At 39.1% G+C, this 18,519-nt stretch overlaps 1 protein-coding gene across 4 annotated transcripts in view; it reads right to left on the reverse strand.

The window, feature by feature from the left end:
- Positions 1–18,519, reverse strand: part of DNAH6 (dynein axonemal heavy chain 6) — a 257,423-nt gene that overhangs the window by 141,844 nt on the left and 97,060 nt on the right. For all 4 annotated transcript variants that reach the window (XM_001916886.5, XM_070236219.1, XM_070236220.1 and 1 more), the window contains exons 29-35: positions 18,140–18,301; positions 11,363–11,500; positions 8,327–8,494; positions 6,222–6,370; positions 4,728–4,835; positions 1,939–2,494; positions 1,032–1,154 (exon numbers count right to left, since the gene is read on the reverse strand). In XM_001916886.5, the coding sequence (XP_001916921.3) occupies positions 1,032–1,154; positions 1,939–2,494; positions 4,728–4,835; positions 6,222–6,370; positions 8,327–8,494; positions 11,363–11,500; positions 18,140–18,301 (1,404 nt within the window). The remainder of the gene's footprint in view (positions 1–1,031; positions 1,155–1,938; positions 2,495–4,727; positions 4,836–6,221; positions 6,371–8,326; positions 8,495–11,362; positions 11,501–18,139; positions 18,302–18,519) is intronic.

Consider the following 18,519-nt stretch of genomic DNA (forward strand, 5'->3'; position numbering starts at 1 on the left):
CACCAATGAAAGAGGTTAATCATAGAGGAAAGCATATTTGGAGGAGGGGGACTATATGATAACTCTATATACTTTCTGTTTTAAATTTTTCTATAAACCTAAAACTGCTCTAAATAATAAAGTCTAATAATGAAAAAAAGTGAATTCAGGAAGGTTTAAAATCCATAAATCTTATGGTATCCCATGATAAATTCTCAATTCTGAGAATTATTTCCTTTAATAAGGTACTGTAAGAATAGACTACAATATTCTTAAAATGATGCCTAAGAATGAAGAAAACAATAGTTTTCTGACTCATCTTTGGAGGGGGAGAGGCAGAAAGAAGATGGATTTCTTGGAGTGGGGACTGGGATGGGTGAAACACTTTAAAAGATTGCTTATTAAGCTAAGGTAAAGAGAAATCCTATTTTAGGATGGAGAGGGTACAGAAGACAATATGGAACTGAGTTATTCTGAGTAATAATGTAATAGCTTTCCTTCTTTGGGTGGAATAGTACCTCTGAGGTTAGAATGTGTCTTGGGTCACGGACCTAAGATTGCGTGGGAGGTAAACTGGTTTTCTCTTCTCTCTGGCTCTCAGAGGTATAAGGGGCTCCTAAAATCTAAAAACAATGACAGTTAGTGCCTGGTTTTATATGTTCTTTTCCTTCTTTGTGATTCCCTCTCATTATCCCAAGTCTTTTTTTTTTTTTAATGCCCCAGCCTGTTCTACCTGTGTGTTGGGGGACTCAAGGAAGTGGTTTGTGTTTGTAATTGAGAGGAACCAGTTTGGGAAGAAGCCAGGCAGGACAGACAGCAACCAGAGGGACTAGGTACACAGGCAGGCAGGCTGAGGTAACAAGTAATGAGGACAGATTTAGGGATCATATAAACATTCCTGGAGGATCCCAAGAATTCTTATGGGGAGAGTCTAGGTACAATGCTGTAATTCCCTCAAACAAGCACAATGAGGCTTGTTGCTATGTGGGCACTCAAGAGCAGTGTGAGCCCTGACAGATGGAGATATGGTGGGAGTATCTAGTTGCACTTACTTTTTTAGAAATACCTTTCATCCAGGTTTTAACATAAGGCATCCATTTCAGTTCTTCAGGATCCACAAACACCATTCCACATCTACTGACTGTTGCAGGAGAGGCAACCTTTAGATCTTGCACCTAAAATTGAAGAAAGTTGAACAGGAAATAGCTAATGATACTTCCTTATTCCTCCAACCTCAATGTTAATGAATTACACGTTTAAAGTTTAAGTTAACACTGAAAGACTTTACATGGAAGAGAATGGGAGAGCTGCAAGTAATCAGAAATGGAGAAGGAAAGTCAAGTGAGTCATAAAGTGAAAAAAACCCCTTGAGTACAGGAAGATACATCAAATCTTTATGGGAAAGTATAGGTATTTCTTTTTCCTTCTCTTTGTTTTTCTCTTTTTTCCTTTTTCATTCTTGTATCCAATACATAGCACATAGTAGGCATTCAGGCAGTGTTTGATGAATGAATACAGCAGGGGTGGTATCTTCCATAATATTTTGTAGATGAATTTGGTCCACATTCTTCTTCCAATCCCTTCACCAAATACTCATACCATAGAGGGATAATTTGTTCATATTAAAAAATTATTTTTTGAACTTATAAAGCATTTAAAATCATTTGAAGTCACCATTATATATATTAACCACATCCAAAGGAAAAGAAACAAGTGCTGGGGAAGCCAGCATTTATTGTATTTCCTGTTTATAGTGAGACAGGAACATCTGAGAGACTTTGGTTGTCAGGACGGACAGTCTATTACAAAAGGACAATTTGATAAGTATTTAGTATGCAAACAAAACACCATAGTAGGCCTTACAGATAGCAATGATACATCAATAAGAGAAAAAAAATTAATGATGTTATGCCAATCTAACGAATGACTTCACGCCACAGTAAGGAATATAACATTTACCTCAAAAAGCATGTGGATTTGAGGTGTGAGTTTAATCCTCTCACTGTTAGCCAGGCAAAGCATCTTGTTATCATCCAACACCGTATTCATATTTTCAATCCAAAGAGCATCTACTGGCCCATCACTGATGATCCATTTATGGTCTTCTGAAGTATCATTCACAGCTGCTCGGACACTTAGTGCCATCAAACCATCTTTCCACTCCAAGGTTATGTTATTAACTTCGCCATATAATTCACCCATTGTAATTGATTTAGGATTAAGAACATATGTTTTAACTGGTTGGTAAAAGGGATTTTCTATACCAAGTTTTTGCAAATTCCCCAAAGTTTCTGCTAGTATTTGGTAAACTGTGGTCTTGCCACCTCCTGTTGGCCCGACTAACATAACACCATGCCTTACCAGCATAGTTTCATAGAACTGTATCACTTTTTTAACCATACATGTCTCAGGCTGAAGATTTTGTCCATTCATGACATCTATGATTGTTGACTGCAATATACCATAATCATGTTCTGGAATTTGGACTCCAGGAAAAAGGTCAGATATGATTCCACTGAAAAAACAAAAATAAAATCAATTAGGAACTGCTGGTCACTGATATTTTCCCATATTTGTACAATTGATTAAACATTATTATGAGTCTTATTTTTCTCATTGATCTTTTCTTCTGAACATGCACAGTACTAGTCTGTCCTATGTGTTACACCAGAATCTATCTTTCTCTGATACTGTATGATTTTGTTTGTTTCTTTTACAGTAGACCAATGTTCTTAAGTATATTGGGAGCATCTTGAGGTAAGGAATATCTCTTATGTTTTTGTATTGTTCACAGTATGTGGCATAGTACCAAACATATAGGAAGTGATGAATTTATCCGTCTATTTTAAAAGTTATATTTATATATCTCAACTTTTTCCAAAAGGATTTATGTGTGCTTATAACTATATATGGATATTCAAAAAAATAAGATGGAAATAGAAGTAGAAAACTAGTACTACGTAAAAAAGGGAGTAAGGGGGAAATTGACTGTTTCTGTGGGGAACAATTAATATGGGATGTTTCTATTGATAAAAAGGAAGCTAAATCCTACCTCACGCTATATACACAAATGCATTTGAGATGTAGTAAAGACCTTAACATAAAATGGCAACAAAAGTACCAGATGAAAATCTAACGGATGAATTTTACAACACTGTAGTAGGACAGTCTGTCTAGGAAAGACAAGAAATCTACAACTGTAAAAAAAAGTTAATAAAGCGAAAAAATAAAAACAAGCAAAAAGCGAAGTTTTGTGAGAAAAAAGGCTTTATACATAAACTTAAAGATTGAATGACAGAGAAATATTTCCAATTTTTATATCAGATAGTTTATGAGTTCCTACAAATCAATAAGAAAAAGAGTACCACAGAAAAATGCTCCAAGAATACTATCATAAATGAGTAATGAGCACAAGAAATGATGCCCAATGATACTAATAGTTAAAGAAATGCACCTTAAAATAGGCTATCACTTTTGGGCATTTTCATAAAACCATTATATAAATGTAAAATGTCTTTGGAGGACATCTTGATAGAATCCATCTAAATTAAAAATGTCCATACCCTATGACCTAGGGAACTTACTTCTTAGAATCTCACTTACAGAAATATCATAAGTGTGCAAAGATAAATGATTAGGAATTTTCATCATTGTGTTCTGCCAAAAGGGAGCAGACAAATGTTCTGGAAAACAGTGGCTCTGATAGAGGATGAAGGCAAAAGGAATCCCCAGTACAGACATAAATGGACATCCCAGGATGACTGTTGTGCACCAGGGATAATGAGCAACCAGTCCAGATTAGAGCAGCAGGACAGGAGGCTCCAAGGAGGCAAATTCATTAGAATATTTTGCATAATTGACATTTTTTTTTTAGGAGATTTACACCCTGGCAAAATTTGGAAATGAATTAGTGATAGTTTTATAGGAAAGTAGGTAAACAATTAAAAAATAAAAACTAAGTATTAATAAATGCAGGGAAAATTAAAAGCTAGATAATTTAATAAGGGAAACAGCTCAGCTGTGGATAATATTTATATAGTTATAATAAATGATGGAAACCCTGGATATTTATCTCAAGTTATTTTGAAATATGACTATACAGAGAGGATGGGTGGAGGGCAAGAGGTACATATGCACATTTTCATCTCCCTTTTAGTAACATAATAGGTAATATCTAAAACTGAAAAATCAAGAAATGTCATAAACGTGGTACTAAAAAATATGGAGGGAAAGAGCAAAATATCTACATAAATAAATAAAAATAAATAAATAAATAAACGAATTGGAAAATGAGTGCTTTTGGGAAGAGGGAGTTGGTGAGGGCAGGGGAGCATTGTTTTTCATGAGACTAATTTGTGACACTTTTATTTTTAAACTACACACATGTATGACTTGAGTAAACATAAAACTAAATAACAAAAATGGAAATAGATAAAAGCAATCACATTTGTGTTAATCCTCAAGTCTGATTTTTTTGGGTCAGGAATTTCTCCTAGGTCAGAAACTTGTAACCAAATGCTAATTTGTATAGCACACAGCCTGGTGACCGATATTTTGAAAAAAATAAATACTTGGATAGAGGCTAAAACTTTACCATCTTTATTTTAAACTAGTATTTCTTAAACTGCAATAAGTATCTCTAGAAAAGAGGAGAAAGTTATTACCTTGTTAGAGACGATGTAATTGGAGATAAGACTGGTACCTCTACACGGTAGCTGTGCTTTATTCTGTAACGTCTAAAAACTTACCTGAACAGAATAGCATCATCTGTTAGGAATTTTGGTAAGTTGGAATCTCGTAAAGCTCTTATCAACACCACATCTTCACTTAGGTCTGGGTTCTCTCTTTTTAAAGACCTAAATTTAAAGGAATAATTCAGATGACATTGCGAGAACATAATACTGAACATGATTTTCCAAACCTGTGTGTGGGTCAGGGGGATTCCTCTTGCAAAAAGCTGCGGAGGGCCCTCCCCTGTGGATTTCTGCTGGAGGTGAGGATCATTTTCCCCTGCACGCCCAGGGTCCCTCTCCATCAGAGCACATGGATAAGTCAGGCACTGGCTACACAGCCTTGAGCAGAGTAAGGAAATTTTCAACCTCCACCACCAATCCAGACTTTATCCAGCCTGAATTTACAGTTCCCTGAATACATCATTCTGGTTCACTGCCCTGTGAGTTCCTTTTCTCTCAGCCCAGAAGGCCCTGCTTTGCTCTTTTGGCAGCTTCTATTTCTCCATCCAAAACCCAGACCAGTTAGTCTAGAAAGTTCCTCTATGCCTGCCTTGATGAACCTTGGGCACAGCTCTATGGTTGCCCTCCCCACACTCTATCCGAGGTGACCGGTTGTTTGTTTGTCTTGCCCACTGGGCTGTAGCTGTGTTCTTTGAGTGCAATTGTCTCTGAACTCCTTACTATCCCTGGTCCTTAAAGGGCAATCCTGTAAAGAGGAGAAGTACTGTATCTGGGAGGTGAAAAAAGAAAGAACAGAGGGTGGAGAAGGGCATGGAGGTTTGTGCAGAACCCAGGGATACAAGAACCAGGCAGAAGGGGCCCTGGATGTGCACAGCTGGAGTCAGTGAGTCATGGCCTGAGAGGAAGGACTACGGAGAGGAGAGATTCCCTCAGAGATCTGGACAAGCTGGGGATTCCAGAGGGAGGCGTTTCAAGAGGTTATAGAGAGAGAAGATGGGGCCTGAAAAGAGGCTCTTGCTTTACTAGAAACTAGAAAGAAGCTCAGTCTTGGATCATACTGTAAAGACAGAGGTGAAGTCTAGGACATAAGCTTGGACTGAAGATGGAACAAGAGAAACTGAAGTCTCTCTTTATGCTCAGGCTTTGTCAGGTGGTGACAAGTATGACTTAATTACTGTATATGCGCAACAAACTGTATGCCTTTTAAGCCTAATCATCCTATCTTATAGTAGTGAAGGCTTTTGTACACTAAAACTCAATGTATGTGATGAGATCAAGGGAAATGAAAGTTAGCCAAAGCCTAGGCGAGACTCAGGTTCAGTCTGGGGCCAACCATGTTGGGTCTCACAGTGAAGAACTGTCATGGGATGAGGAGAGAGCCCCCATTTCACTGTGGCATGGGAGTAACAGGGTAAGAATGATGACCACAGCAGCAGCTAACATTTATTAATCACTTACTATGTTGCTTTAAGGGCCTCTGTGAATTACCCATTTAAGCGTTTGATGACACAGTTTGGAATTTCACTCTTGCCCACTTTGGTTTCTTACCCAGCCATGACCAGTACAGATTTTACAGCTCTCATGCCGAAGTCGTAGTGATCCTGCTGAGAGAGCTGTTCACTGCAAAGCTTGTACATCTGAGTCATTTTCCTTGCTAATATTTTACTGGATTCAAATCCTTCAGAATATAGAATTACCTAGAAAAGCAAAGTATAAGGCAATGTTTATTCTATTGATAACAATATATTAGCATAATACCAATGTATTAAAAATCTACTTTGGGCATTACATCTCTCCAACTTGTTATATCATTTCACAAAGAAACGTAGACTGAAGGGAGAAGGGTCTTCTGTGCCGTAAGAAGGTGGAAGGTGGGAGGTGGGCTATCGTACGGGGATACCTGGGCACTGATTCTGCTTTATTTCTATAGATGAGGATGTAGCCTTGGCGACATTTGGCTCAAGGAGCAGCAGAGCCAATTGTTTGAAAATGTCCAGTTTAGATGGTGTTATAAGGCCTGAGTACAAAAGCAAGAATTGAGCTTCTCCAATCCAATAGGAATGCCACCCTTGCGGACAGGATCAGAGATGTCCATGTGCTTCCTGGAGGCTCCCTGGAAGTCAAGGGAAACTGCAGATTTGCAGCCTCTCCCCTGCCCTAGCTGGCTACCTTGCTTCCGACAAGTTTCTGTGTGCTTGGTTAAATAAATCCATGATGACAGTGGAGGTGAGTGTGGACACTTCCTTGAATTCATAGTCTACTCGAATCATGGCAGTTGGCCCCAGAATCAGGAGCTGAAATGATGCAGTCACTTCTTACTGGTGTCTGTTTGTTTATTGCTCTATTACCGCCTACTAGTACAGTGCTCTGCACACTGCAGGTCATTAAAAATATTTACTGACAACAGACCTTGCTTCATTCCATCTGTCACAACAATAGGAATAGCACATATAAGACTGGCCTTTTAAATTTCTCCAATTAGTTACTGAGTAATATGACAATAGAACAAAGCATGAGATGTGAAGAAAATGTTGAACTGAGTTCTAAACCTGGTTTTCTTCTTACCAGCTTTGGACAATGAGGAGGTCATTTATCGTCCCTGTCCACAGAGGGTCTAGAAGGAAGACAGCACCTGCCTTAACTGCCTGCCACCCCACAATGCCCACAGGGGGCACCGGGGGACCCATAAGCTGCTGGAAGCATTATACTAATAAAAGTTGTCATTTTTCTAAAGATAGGATTTGGCATGGTCTATTCTATTCTTAGGTAATTACTTTTACTTCATATAGAAGAATATCTTAAATAAGCTGTTATTAAAGGAATTTATTAGCCACAGGGATAATCTGTGCTTTCTGAGAAATTCCATCCTAAAAGGGGTAGTGTCTCTTGTTATGAAATGCAGTGCTGAGCACTAGGGGCCTTCTGGAGTCCTAAAAACACCTTATATTTTGGTCTGGGTGGTCACACAGGTGGATACACGTGTAAGAATTCACTGAGTTGTACCATTATGATCTGTGCACCTTACAATATACAAACTTTACCTCAGTAAAAAGTGCCAAGAAAAATATTAGAAAATTGAAATACATTTGTTTGTAGCTAGCAAAGAGAAACAAAAACCGGTTTAAATAGAAAGATTCCTAGATAGATGGAGAAAGAACAAATACAGTATAATCTATTAATGATTGCTACTTTCGGACTAAGCTGATACAAGACTACAAGCCCACCCCTGCCTGCCCACAGTGGTTAGTATTGCTCCTAACCAATATCCTTTGACTCTAATAAAAAATAATGCACAAAGAGAAGTGACAATAATACAGTATTTTTAGAATGAATTCAGACATTTTAATTCCAAGAGATGTACTGATAAACCCCAATGAACTGGTTAATTAAACTTCTTGATTCATTCCTGTTTTAGGAGCCTCCTATATTCCAGAAACCAGTCTGGGCAAACACACACACAGAGAACAAAGCATTCTACGTGATAACAATCATTTCCACGCTTATGAGCCAACAACAACGTACAGCCTTGGTTATGTGAGGCATATATACATGCCAGAGTGCATTCATAAAGGAATCTTCCTACCTCAATAAAATCAAATGGTGAATAAAAGAAACAAGCTTAAACTTTTGCTGCTTTATGATATGAAGCTCACCTCTGCAATCAAGGCATAATTTGGAACCATCATCGCGAAGGGTCTAAACAGGGCTTTCAAATTGTCTGGCAATTCGGTTCTGCCTGCATAGCCAGGATTCATTGTGATGAAGGCTGCACAAGTCATGACCAACTTTATTTCCCGCCCCTCAAACATGAATCTAGAGAGCTAATAAAAGGAAAGAGAAAGTATAAGTTAACACTTCTCCAGACATTTGTAAATTCTTTCCCATAATTACTACTTGAGTACAAAGTGTGTGTAATGGAGCATTCAAACAAAGACTACTGAATCCTGCTGTTGGACAACAGGAAACGTTTTTCTCCTAATTCTGACCTACCTACTCCCAGTCTCTTCTGGGCTCAGTGTTTTGTGCTCTCTGCCTCTCTGCCCCTGCCTTGCCCAACTTGTCTCTTCCTGCCTGGCCCTGTCCTGTAATCTTCTGGGCCTTAACATCTTTTGTTGAAACTCCTCAATTCAACTTAGACTTAACGCCACTAAACCTTCTCCACCCCCACTTTCTGGTATTCCCCAAGAAAGTCTAATCTGACCTTAGTCCTTGGGTGGTTGAGGCCCCACTGTTACAGTTATTGGCACCACCCCTTCACTTTTATTCAGTAGCAAACACTTGTTGAGCATCTGCTGCAGGTGTGGCAGAGGGTTAGACACGGAGATAGAGAACTGAAGGAGACTCACTCCTGAGCCCTCGAGAAGCTCTCGAGCTTGCTGTGTGGAGTCAGACCTGGAAACTGTGACCACGCAGTGTAATAGATGCTACAGTGGAGGTGTGTGCAAGGCCCACAGGGAGCAGAGCTCACAGGAGGAGCAGGGAGCCTGCTTGAGCCCTGAAGAATGAGGAGGGGCGTTTCACATAGACAAGCAGGGGCAGCCATTCCAGTCAAAAGGAGCAGGGACAAGAAGCAGCAATGCATGGTCAACAATGACCAGCTTATTCACTTCACTAAAGGGTAAAATTCTAGGAGGAAAATGTAAGTAGGCTGGGGTCTGAGCATCAAGAATCTTGCAGGCTAGGCTAAGGAATTTAGATTTTTGTCCCATGGGTGGGGGGAAGCAGAGAAGAATTTTGAGCAGAATGATAGGATCAAAGATGGTAGTGGAGAGGTTGGACAGACTCTAGATAGGGAGGTCAGTAAGGAATTATTATTGGGGAGCCAGCATTAGGGGGTTATCACTGGGGATGAGAGGCATCTAGCAGATACAACTAAATGGACTTGGTCGTGGCTTAGATTCTGGGGTTGATAGTAATGGGGGAAATTCAAGATGAATTCCAGGTTTCTAGCTGGGCCACTGAGTGAAGGCACTACTATCAGACATAAAGAACATGGGGGAAGACCAGGATGGAGCTGGGGAGATGTGTCATAGCCTGGAGGAGAAAATGCTGGATAATACAACTAGAGACCTGCTGCTACTCAATGGCTGTTTGTGCTATTCAAACCTGTACATTTCTGAGCTTTAGTTTCTTTGTCTATTCCTGGGGATATATTTCACTCCGACTATTTCATCTGGCCACTGGTAAAACTGAGGGTGAGGTTTGATTAGTCTCAGATGTCATCCTACCTTCCTTTCACCTCACATGGTTGCCTCCAGTTGGCAATGCTTCAGTCCTTCCATTGTTCCTTTTGTCCCTTCTCCCTTACTCCTCATGCTTTGCTCTCAGCTAATTGCTCAGCAAGGTGATAATTACTTACAAATTATGCTATATCCGGGGGTCCTTGCATTTAATACAGGTCTCCCCAGAGGATGTGGGAGGCAGGAGGGTATGTAGTTGAAGGAAATCAGACTTTAGGGTCACATAGATTTAGGTGTGTATCTTCGTTCTTTGGTGTCCTCAGAAATATTTCTTAACGTCTTTGAAAGCTTTTCACTAGTAACCTTGGGAAAATGCCATTTACTTCACAGAGGTTTGGTGTGAAGATGAAGTAAGTGTAAAGTACAATTATCTGTATAATTTAACAGCTCATTAAAGTCCAATTTCTGCTTTCTTTTTATTTGTTCTATAATTTGCTTTTTTTGCAGAGGTGGTGATAAAAATATTTAACGAGTCTTTAGCAGGGCACCTGCCAATGAGAATGGCCCCTTCCCCTAGAGCTAGAGCTGAGCCCAGAGGCCACCTTGTTGTGCCAGGATGAACCCTTATGGCTGGATCAGAGGAGGTCTTGGATTCTTCAAGAAGGGGCCAAGGTAGTGGAGGGGGACCCTCCAGGGGCTCGGGACACTGGCTATTTAAATATTCAACCCTGGCAAGGCTGTCCTGGTTTGTACAGGCTGAACATCAGTCTGCCCTTGGGGATCTCACGATCATATCTCAGAAGGTCAACACGGAGTAGCAGGGACTTGACCCCATCCTGCACTGCCATCAGCTTCTCAATACAAAACCCTTTTTCCAGGAACATGTTCATACGGGCTAAAACAAACTTTAAAGAGTGGGGCCACTTTAGTCTCTTCATCTGATCCTGCACTCCTCAGCTTTTCCAGTCCGGTGAGTTCTGGAGGAGCCAAGGGCACCAGAACTCCTCTCCCATTTTGCCACCAGTACTAGACTGAGCCTGGGGGCCATGATGATGGCAGTGGAGTTCAGAAGAGGGAGCATTAGAGAAACTTAGCACAGAAGTAAATGTCAAAGGCAAGAACATGAAACCTGAGGAGGAAAATAGGAGGTGGAGGAGAGAGTACAGGGTGTGGGTGCATCTATTATGTGTGTGTGTGTGTGTGTGTGTGTGTGTGTGTATGTGTTGGGGGTTGGAAGAAGAGAGTTCCTTGAGGGCAGGGCCTGGTCTCACCATCTCTGTATCCCCAGGTCCCAGCACAGTGTCTGACATACAGTTGTTTCTCTGAGTTGCCTGGGTGAGAAATTAATTCACCCTACTCAGTCCTGTTGCTGTAGTACTCACTGATTACATTGGAATCATGGAATAGACAAGCTGAAGTTAGCATTGTCCTTCCTAAAATGCAACATGCTATGAGTTGATTACAAACTTAAGAAATGCTACTTCTATAGGCCACTGCCCAGTGCCCTACCTTTGCAGCTTTGGCGTTCCTAATGGTAATGAGTTGCTGTGCGATGACTGACAAAACTTCTATGTCAATTCGATTAAATTCATCAAAGCAGCACCAGGCCCCCGACTGTGCCAGACCACTGAAGAAGCGCCCCATCATCTGAAAGCAAAATAATGCCACTCAACTTTGTATTGCATGGTTATACTTCTTTAAAAGTTATATTTTGAGCTGAAATATTAAAAAGAGGCAGTATCTGCAATAAACAATCATTTTATGGGAATACCGGGCTCTGTCAGAAGTTAGCCCCTTTCTATAAGAGGAACTATCTTTTTGTCTCTCTCTACATGATTAAAGCTAATTTTTATTTTTAATAAAATGACAACCTGATCAATTTTCCTGCTTTTTCATAACCTTCACTCACCTGTGTAAATACTCGACAGGTGCTCAAAGAAACAAACACATGGAATAGACACGCTTAAGGACTCAGAAAAAAACTTGAAAAATTTAGCTAATGGAAGCTTTCGTTGTCTTTACAAGGTCCTATAGATGGGAGACAACACACAGCAGCTCCTGAGCACAAGCAGAGCAGCACAGCTCAAGGTGCTACTTCTTAATTTCTTCTACAGCCGAATTCTAATGGTGGAGGAGAATGAATATGTACTTGTGGCCATCTAAAGTGTAAAATTTCTTTAGAGGCTTGAGCTTTGGGTTAAGCATTTGTACAAAGACAGCCAGTCGATTTCCTTGCTTTGCTTCTGCCTTTTCTCTATAAAGTCTTTCCCCTAGCTCTCATCAGCGGAGGGCTCCTAGCCACTCTGCTTTGATGCTGCCCAATTTGAATTGATTTCTACTCAAATAAAATCTTAAAATTTTTAATATGCCTCAGTTTATCTTTTAACACAGCCCATGGGTTTAGAGGTATGGTCGCCTGAGCTCAGCTTGCCACTTAGAATCCCACTTCTGCAATGTGAAATGTGAACCTGCCCTTTTCTTGGCAAGGTTACAGAGGGAAGGCCCTCAAGCTGCGACTGCTGAAGAGGCAGCTGACGCTGCCCTCGTCCTGCCCTGCCCAAGTCACTCAACATTGTTCAACTCTTCTTTGGATTCTGGGAGATATCCCACCATCCCAACATCCTTTCAATAAGTTCATTTTTTTGCTGTTGCTTAAAAGATAAAATAAGATTATTTATGTATTTAGCAATCTAACCAAATAAAACTACTTTAAACAAGCAAAATAAAATACGAGAATATTTAAGTGGAAAACAGATGTAGGAGTTTGGGAACAGAAATATAATGATAAATAAAGAAGGAACACAAGAAAGTTTTACTAAGCTGAAAAGACATACATTTCCTGATTAAGAAGTTCAGCAAATGCCAAACAAAATGAATGAAGAAAATTGTCTCATCTAGATCCAGCCTGGTAAAATTTCAGAACCCAAGGCTCAAGAGGAAACCCTGTAATCTTCCAGAGGTAGTGAGGAAGTAACATAGTATTCACCCCCCAAAATGTGTTAAGCTATTAACAGTCTGATCCTTAGCAAAACCGATGCTAGAAGACAACGAAGTAAGCCTTTTGAAGTCATGAGGGAAAATGATTTTAAACCTGTAATTCCACCTTCTACCAAATTATCAGTCAAGTAGATGGCAGTCCTGGACGTCTATAAACTTAAATGGGAAAAAAATTTGCTCAAGGAAGTATTCCAGCAAATGAAAAAGAAATATAAGAAAGAAACAAAAATGAGACATAAACAGCGGCAGCTGAGCAGGCTCTGGAACAGTTTTTCAAACTGGAGTGTGCATCAGAATTATTGGGAGGGCTTGTTAAAAACCCTCAGATTGCTAGGCTTCAGTGCCAGAGTTTTCGATTTAGTAGATCTAGGATGGGGCCTGATAATTTGCATTTCTAACAAGTTGTCAGGTGATGCTAATGCTAAAGAAAGCTGAAAAAATTTTTTTAAAAACTCCATTAACCCTGTTGCTTGGAATATTTTCAGAAGAATGGCAGAGGGTTCATGATTATGTATTGATCATTCTCTATGGGTCCAATTATTTCATTAAATCGCACTATGAATAATCCTTGATATTGTTCCAGTAAAACTCCACTTACAAAACAGGTGGCCTGTGGTCTGTAGTTTGCTGACCCCTAAAGTATCAATTACATTTAATGATAAGAAATTTAAATTTTTATTTATTCTTATTTATACTCCACTTTGCTCCATAAAAGATTTATTAAACTAGCCTTTAAAATTATAGAAATATCTTCATGTGAAGAAATTCAAACTGTACAGAAAGATCCAAAATTAAAAGTAAAAACGTCCCTCCCTGCTCACATCACCCAAGTGACAATATGCTTTCATGCCGCAACAGCAGAAAGAATTGATAAGATGCAGCAGAATCTCTATGGTCTACAAAGCCTAAAATATTTACTCCTTGGCCTTTTCCACAAAGTCTGCTGACTCCTGCTCTAGAGTCTGAGATTAAATGAATCATGTGTATCCTGTGACTTTAAGTGTCTCATGGCACACACTCATGCCGGTGGGAGTGCACATCTCCCAGGAATGACATGCCACACAGGGCCACACGAGGTTGCCCTTGGGAACAGAGTGAAGAGCCAGGGGCAGTGGGAGGCAGCCTCTGTAGTATTCAGAGGGTGGGTGTCCCTGGTTCCTGTGGGAGGATGTTATAGCCTTGTTTGAATAATTCTGCAGGTTGGCAAGGAACTGAAACCTGCCAGGGATAAGCAAGAACTGTGCCTGGACCTTTTGATAAGAGTGGTTTGACTAGGGGACCATAGGCACAGAGTTGGGAGGGGAACTTGCAGTTAGGCCATTTGAGGCCCTCTTGATTTTACCAGATGTCAAAGCAACACATAATATTGAGCCTTAATTTTAGACCAAATATCACATACAGATATACCATATTTTGTGTATCCATTCATTGGTTGATGGACATTTGGGTTGTTTCCACTTGTTGTGTGGAATAATGCTTCTATGAACATTTGTGTTTTTGTGTAGACATATATTTTAATTTCTCTTGGGAATGAATATACCAAGGAGTAGAATTGCTGGATAACATGGTAACTCCAGGTTTTACCTTTGAGTAACCACTAAACTGTTTTCCAAAGTGTCTGTACCATTTCACACTCCCAACAGCAGTGTATGAGAATTCCAATCTCTCCATATCCTAGTTAACACTTGTTATTATTTGTCTTTTTGATTATAGCCATCCAAGTAGAGGGAAGTGGCACCTCATTGTAATATTGATTTGCATTTCCCCAATGGCTAATGATGTTGATCATCTTTTTTTATGTTTATTGGCCATTTGTGTATCTTCTTTGGAGAACTCTCTTTCAGCTCTTTTGCCCATGTTGAAATTACATTATCTATCTTTTTATAATGGAGTTGCAATAGTTCTTTATATACACTAGATTCAAGTCCCTTAGCAGATATATGATTTGCAAAATTTTTTCTCCTATTTTGTGGACTGTATTTTCACTTTCTTAATTCTTCTTTTGAAGCATAAAAGTTTTTAATTTTGATTATATCTGGTTTACCTATTTTTTCTTTTGCTTGTGCTTTGGTGTCATAACTAAGAAGCCACTGCAAAATCCAAGGTCACGTAGATTTACACCTACATTGTCTTCTAAGAGTTTTATAGTTTTAGCTGTTACACATTTGGTCTTTGATCCATTTTGGGTTAATTTTTATATATAGGGTGAGGAAGGGATCCAACTTCATTCTTTTGCATGTGAATATCCAGTTGTCCCAACACTATTTGCTGAAAAGACTACTGAACACTGAATTGTCTTTACGGTCTTGTCAAAAATCAGTTTACTGTAAAAGGTTTATTTCTGAACTCTTAATTCTATTCCATTGATCTATATGCCTGTCCTTATGCCAGTACCACACTGTCTTGATTAGTGTAGGTTTGTAGTAAGTTTTGAAATTGGGAAGTGTGAGTTTACCAACGTCACTTTCTATTTTCCTCCAAAATTGTTTTGTGAATTTTGGGTCCCTTAAATTTCCATAAGCATTTTAGGGTCAGCTTGTCAATTTCTGGAAAGAAATCAGCCAGGATTTTGATAGAGATTACATTGAATCTATAGATCAATTTGGGGAGTACTGCCCTATTAACAATATTAAGTTTTCTGATCCATAAAAATGGGATATCTTTCCATTTATTTATGTTCTTTTTAATTTCTTTCGACAATGTTTTATAGTTTTCAGAGTGTAAGTTTGCACTTCTTTTGTTAAATCTCATTGTAAATATTTCATTCGTTTCGATACTATTGTAAATGGAAGTGTTTTCTTAACTTTATTTTTGGATTATTCATTGCTACTATATAGAAATAAATTGATTTTTGTATATTGATCTTGTATCCTGCAATCCTCCTGAAATTTGTTTATTAGTTCTAATAGTGTGTGTGCATGTGTGTGTGTGTATTCCTTAGGATTTTCTATATATAAGATCATGCCAACTGTAAATAGAGATAGTTTTATTTCTTCCTTTCCGATCTAGATGCCTTTTATTTCATTTTCTTGCCTAAATGCCCTGGCTAGGACCACTAACACATTGGTGAATAGAAGGGAGAATAGACATCCTTGTCTTGTTCTTGATCTTAGGTGGAAATCATTCAGTTTTTCACCAATAAGTAGATGTCAGCTGTGTGTTTTTCTTAGATGCTCTTTATCAGGTTGAAGAAATTCTCTTCTATTCCTCGCATGTTGAGAGTTTTTATCATGCAGGTTTTTGGTTTGGTTGTTTTTGTTTTCTTAAGTCAGAGCTCACAATGATGCTGGTCATCAGGGTTGAGAAGTGGCCATAGCCAGCTCATCAAAGAGTTTTCAGTGGTGTTCAAGGACTTCCCAGCCTGGACCATTGTTTTACAACAGTGACATGAGGTGTCAATGGCACCAACAGAAGCCAAAAAGAAGGAAGCTTTTCTCCATTAGAGTGATTTTGTGTAGTCTGCATCAGCCCTGTTGATCACCCTGAAGTTATTACTTGCTGAAGTGGCATAAGAGGTAGGACTCCAGGAAGGGGATAAAGACATTTTTTGATCAAGGTTGGCTCTAAGGGCTTGGATCACTTAATTGTAATATTTATAAAAGGGACTTTATTTTGTTCCCTATGATGATTAAGCATGGTGTACAGGTTCCCTTAGTTTTAAGACTCAGTGTTGCTAAGAGATTTGATCTTAAAAGTTCTCACCACAAGAAAAAAATTCTGTAACTATACATGGGGACAAATGTTAACTAGACTTATGGGGTGATCATTTCACAATATATACAAATATTGAATCATTATGTTGTACATCTGAAACTAATATAATGTTGCATGCCAATTTTACCTCAACAAAAAAAATCAAATTAAAAAAATTATATTAAAAAAAGACTCAATGTTAACATATTTGAGGCCTATGGGAAGCTCCTTTCTTTCCCTTCATGTATGCGTCCTGGAAGTCCACCAGGGGACCAAGTCTAACTGCCAGCATCCTCTATGCATGCACACTGATGGCTGATTTGTCCTTCTCTTGTTTCTGCTCCTGGAGGACGCTCTTGCCACCACCTTCCCGAATGGTATGGATGAGGTGGGGGTGGCAGAGTGTCTTCTTTCCACTAAGAAGTCTTCCTCCTCCGTGACGTTTTGACTGGGAAGTTGACAAGGACAGCTTTTGTCTTTTTCTGAAGATCCTCTTCAAGAGACACTCAATCTTCCAAATTAGGAATTAACATGCTAAAATAGCAGTTCCCAAAGTGTCATCTGCGGATCCCTGCAAGTCCCAGAGTTTTTTCTGGGGGGTCTGTGAGGTAGAAGTATTTTCATAATAGTACTAAAATGTCATTTGTCTTTTCCCCTCTCGTTCTCTCATGAGAGTACAGAATATGAAAAACTAATTGATACGTCTTCAGTTTCTGCCTTGCAAATAATCTTTAAGAAGCTGAAAGTTGTCAAGTTTTGGTGTAGTTTCAAAGAATATTGACAATTATCTGAAAAAGTTATTAAAATATCTCTCACTTTTTAGAGTACATATCTGCATGAGGCTAGATTTTCTTCAAATACTTCAACCAAAATAACATATCTCAACAGATTGAATGCAGAAGCAAATAAGAGAATCTGGCTGTCTTCTTTATGCCAAACAGAGATTTTCAAAAATATAAAACAGTGTAACTCTTCTCACTGAATTTTTCGTTTGGGAAAATAGATATTTTTCACACAAAATGTTTATGCTAATGTAATGGATTTATTGTTATTTTAAAACAAAAAATATTTAAATTGCATCAGTTTTAACTTCTAACATGGCAAATATCAACAAATGTAACCCATATATAAACACAAAAGCTTTTTGGAGGTCTCAATAATTTTTAAGAGTGTAAAGGGGTCCTATGATATTGAAAAATCTCACCATGAATTCTTGCCTCCTACATATTTCATTTTCAATACACAACTCTGAACTGTTCATCTCTTCATGTAAGCTCATTCCTTGTTCCTAGATTTCCCTGTGATTCTACCTTTTGTCTCATCTCACTTCTTTCTACTTAACCATATGAACAGATTTTTCATTTTATCACCATTGGACACATCCTCCCTGAGGCTTGATTCTTACCTGGACTATACAGACCACCTCGTGTTGACTCTTCTCCCTTGCTCTATTTATTCCACTTTAACCATCTCATGCCCCACTGGTTTCCCTTGCTTGCTATCACCGCATTCTCTCCTTCTTTTATCATGGCATGGGTCAAGTAGAGAGAGACACACGAAACATTTAATGTTAGGGTTCAGATATTGGGACTGTACCTTGTAGTCCAAACCATCAGAACAGTTAAAGACCACACACTGGATGGCAAGGGCTTTTGCTAGGTCTTTGGTCGTTTCGGTTTTCCCAGTGCCAGCAGGACCAGCTGGCGCACCTCCCAGGTCAAGCTGCAAAGCCCCCATGAGGCACAGGTAGCAGCGATCCTGAAGAAATTGATAAACTGTCATTATTGAAGGGAACGGACTCTAGCCACAAATTTATAAGTCCTGTCCTTTCTACAGGAGGAGGGTCATTATTTTCTACCAAAAGTTTTGTAGCAATTGAGATCCAAGCACATAACTAAATACCGCAAATCTCTACTTCACAAAGATGTAGACATGGCAAATCCTTTCAAGAGTTAATGTTAGATGAAACTTTTCAA

Source organism: Equus caballus, chromosome 15 (assembly GCF_041296265.1).
Source record: "Equus caballus isolate H_3958 breed thoroughbred chromosome 15, TB-T2T, whole genome shotgun sequence".
NCBI lineage: Eukaryota > Metazoa > Chordata > Mammalia > Perissodactyla > Equidae > Equus > Equus caballus.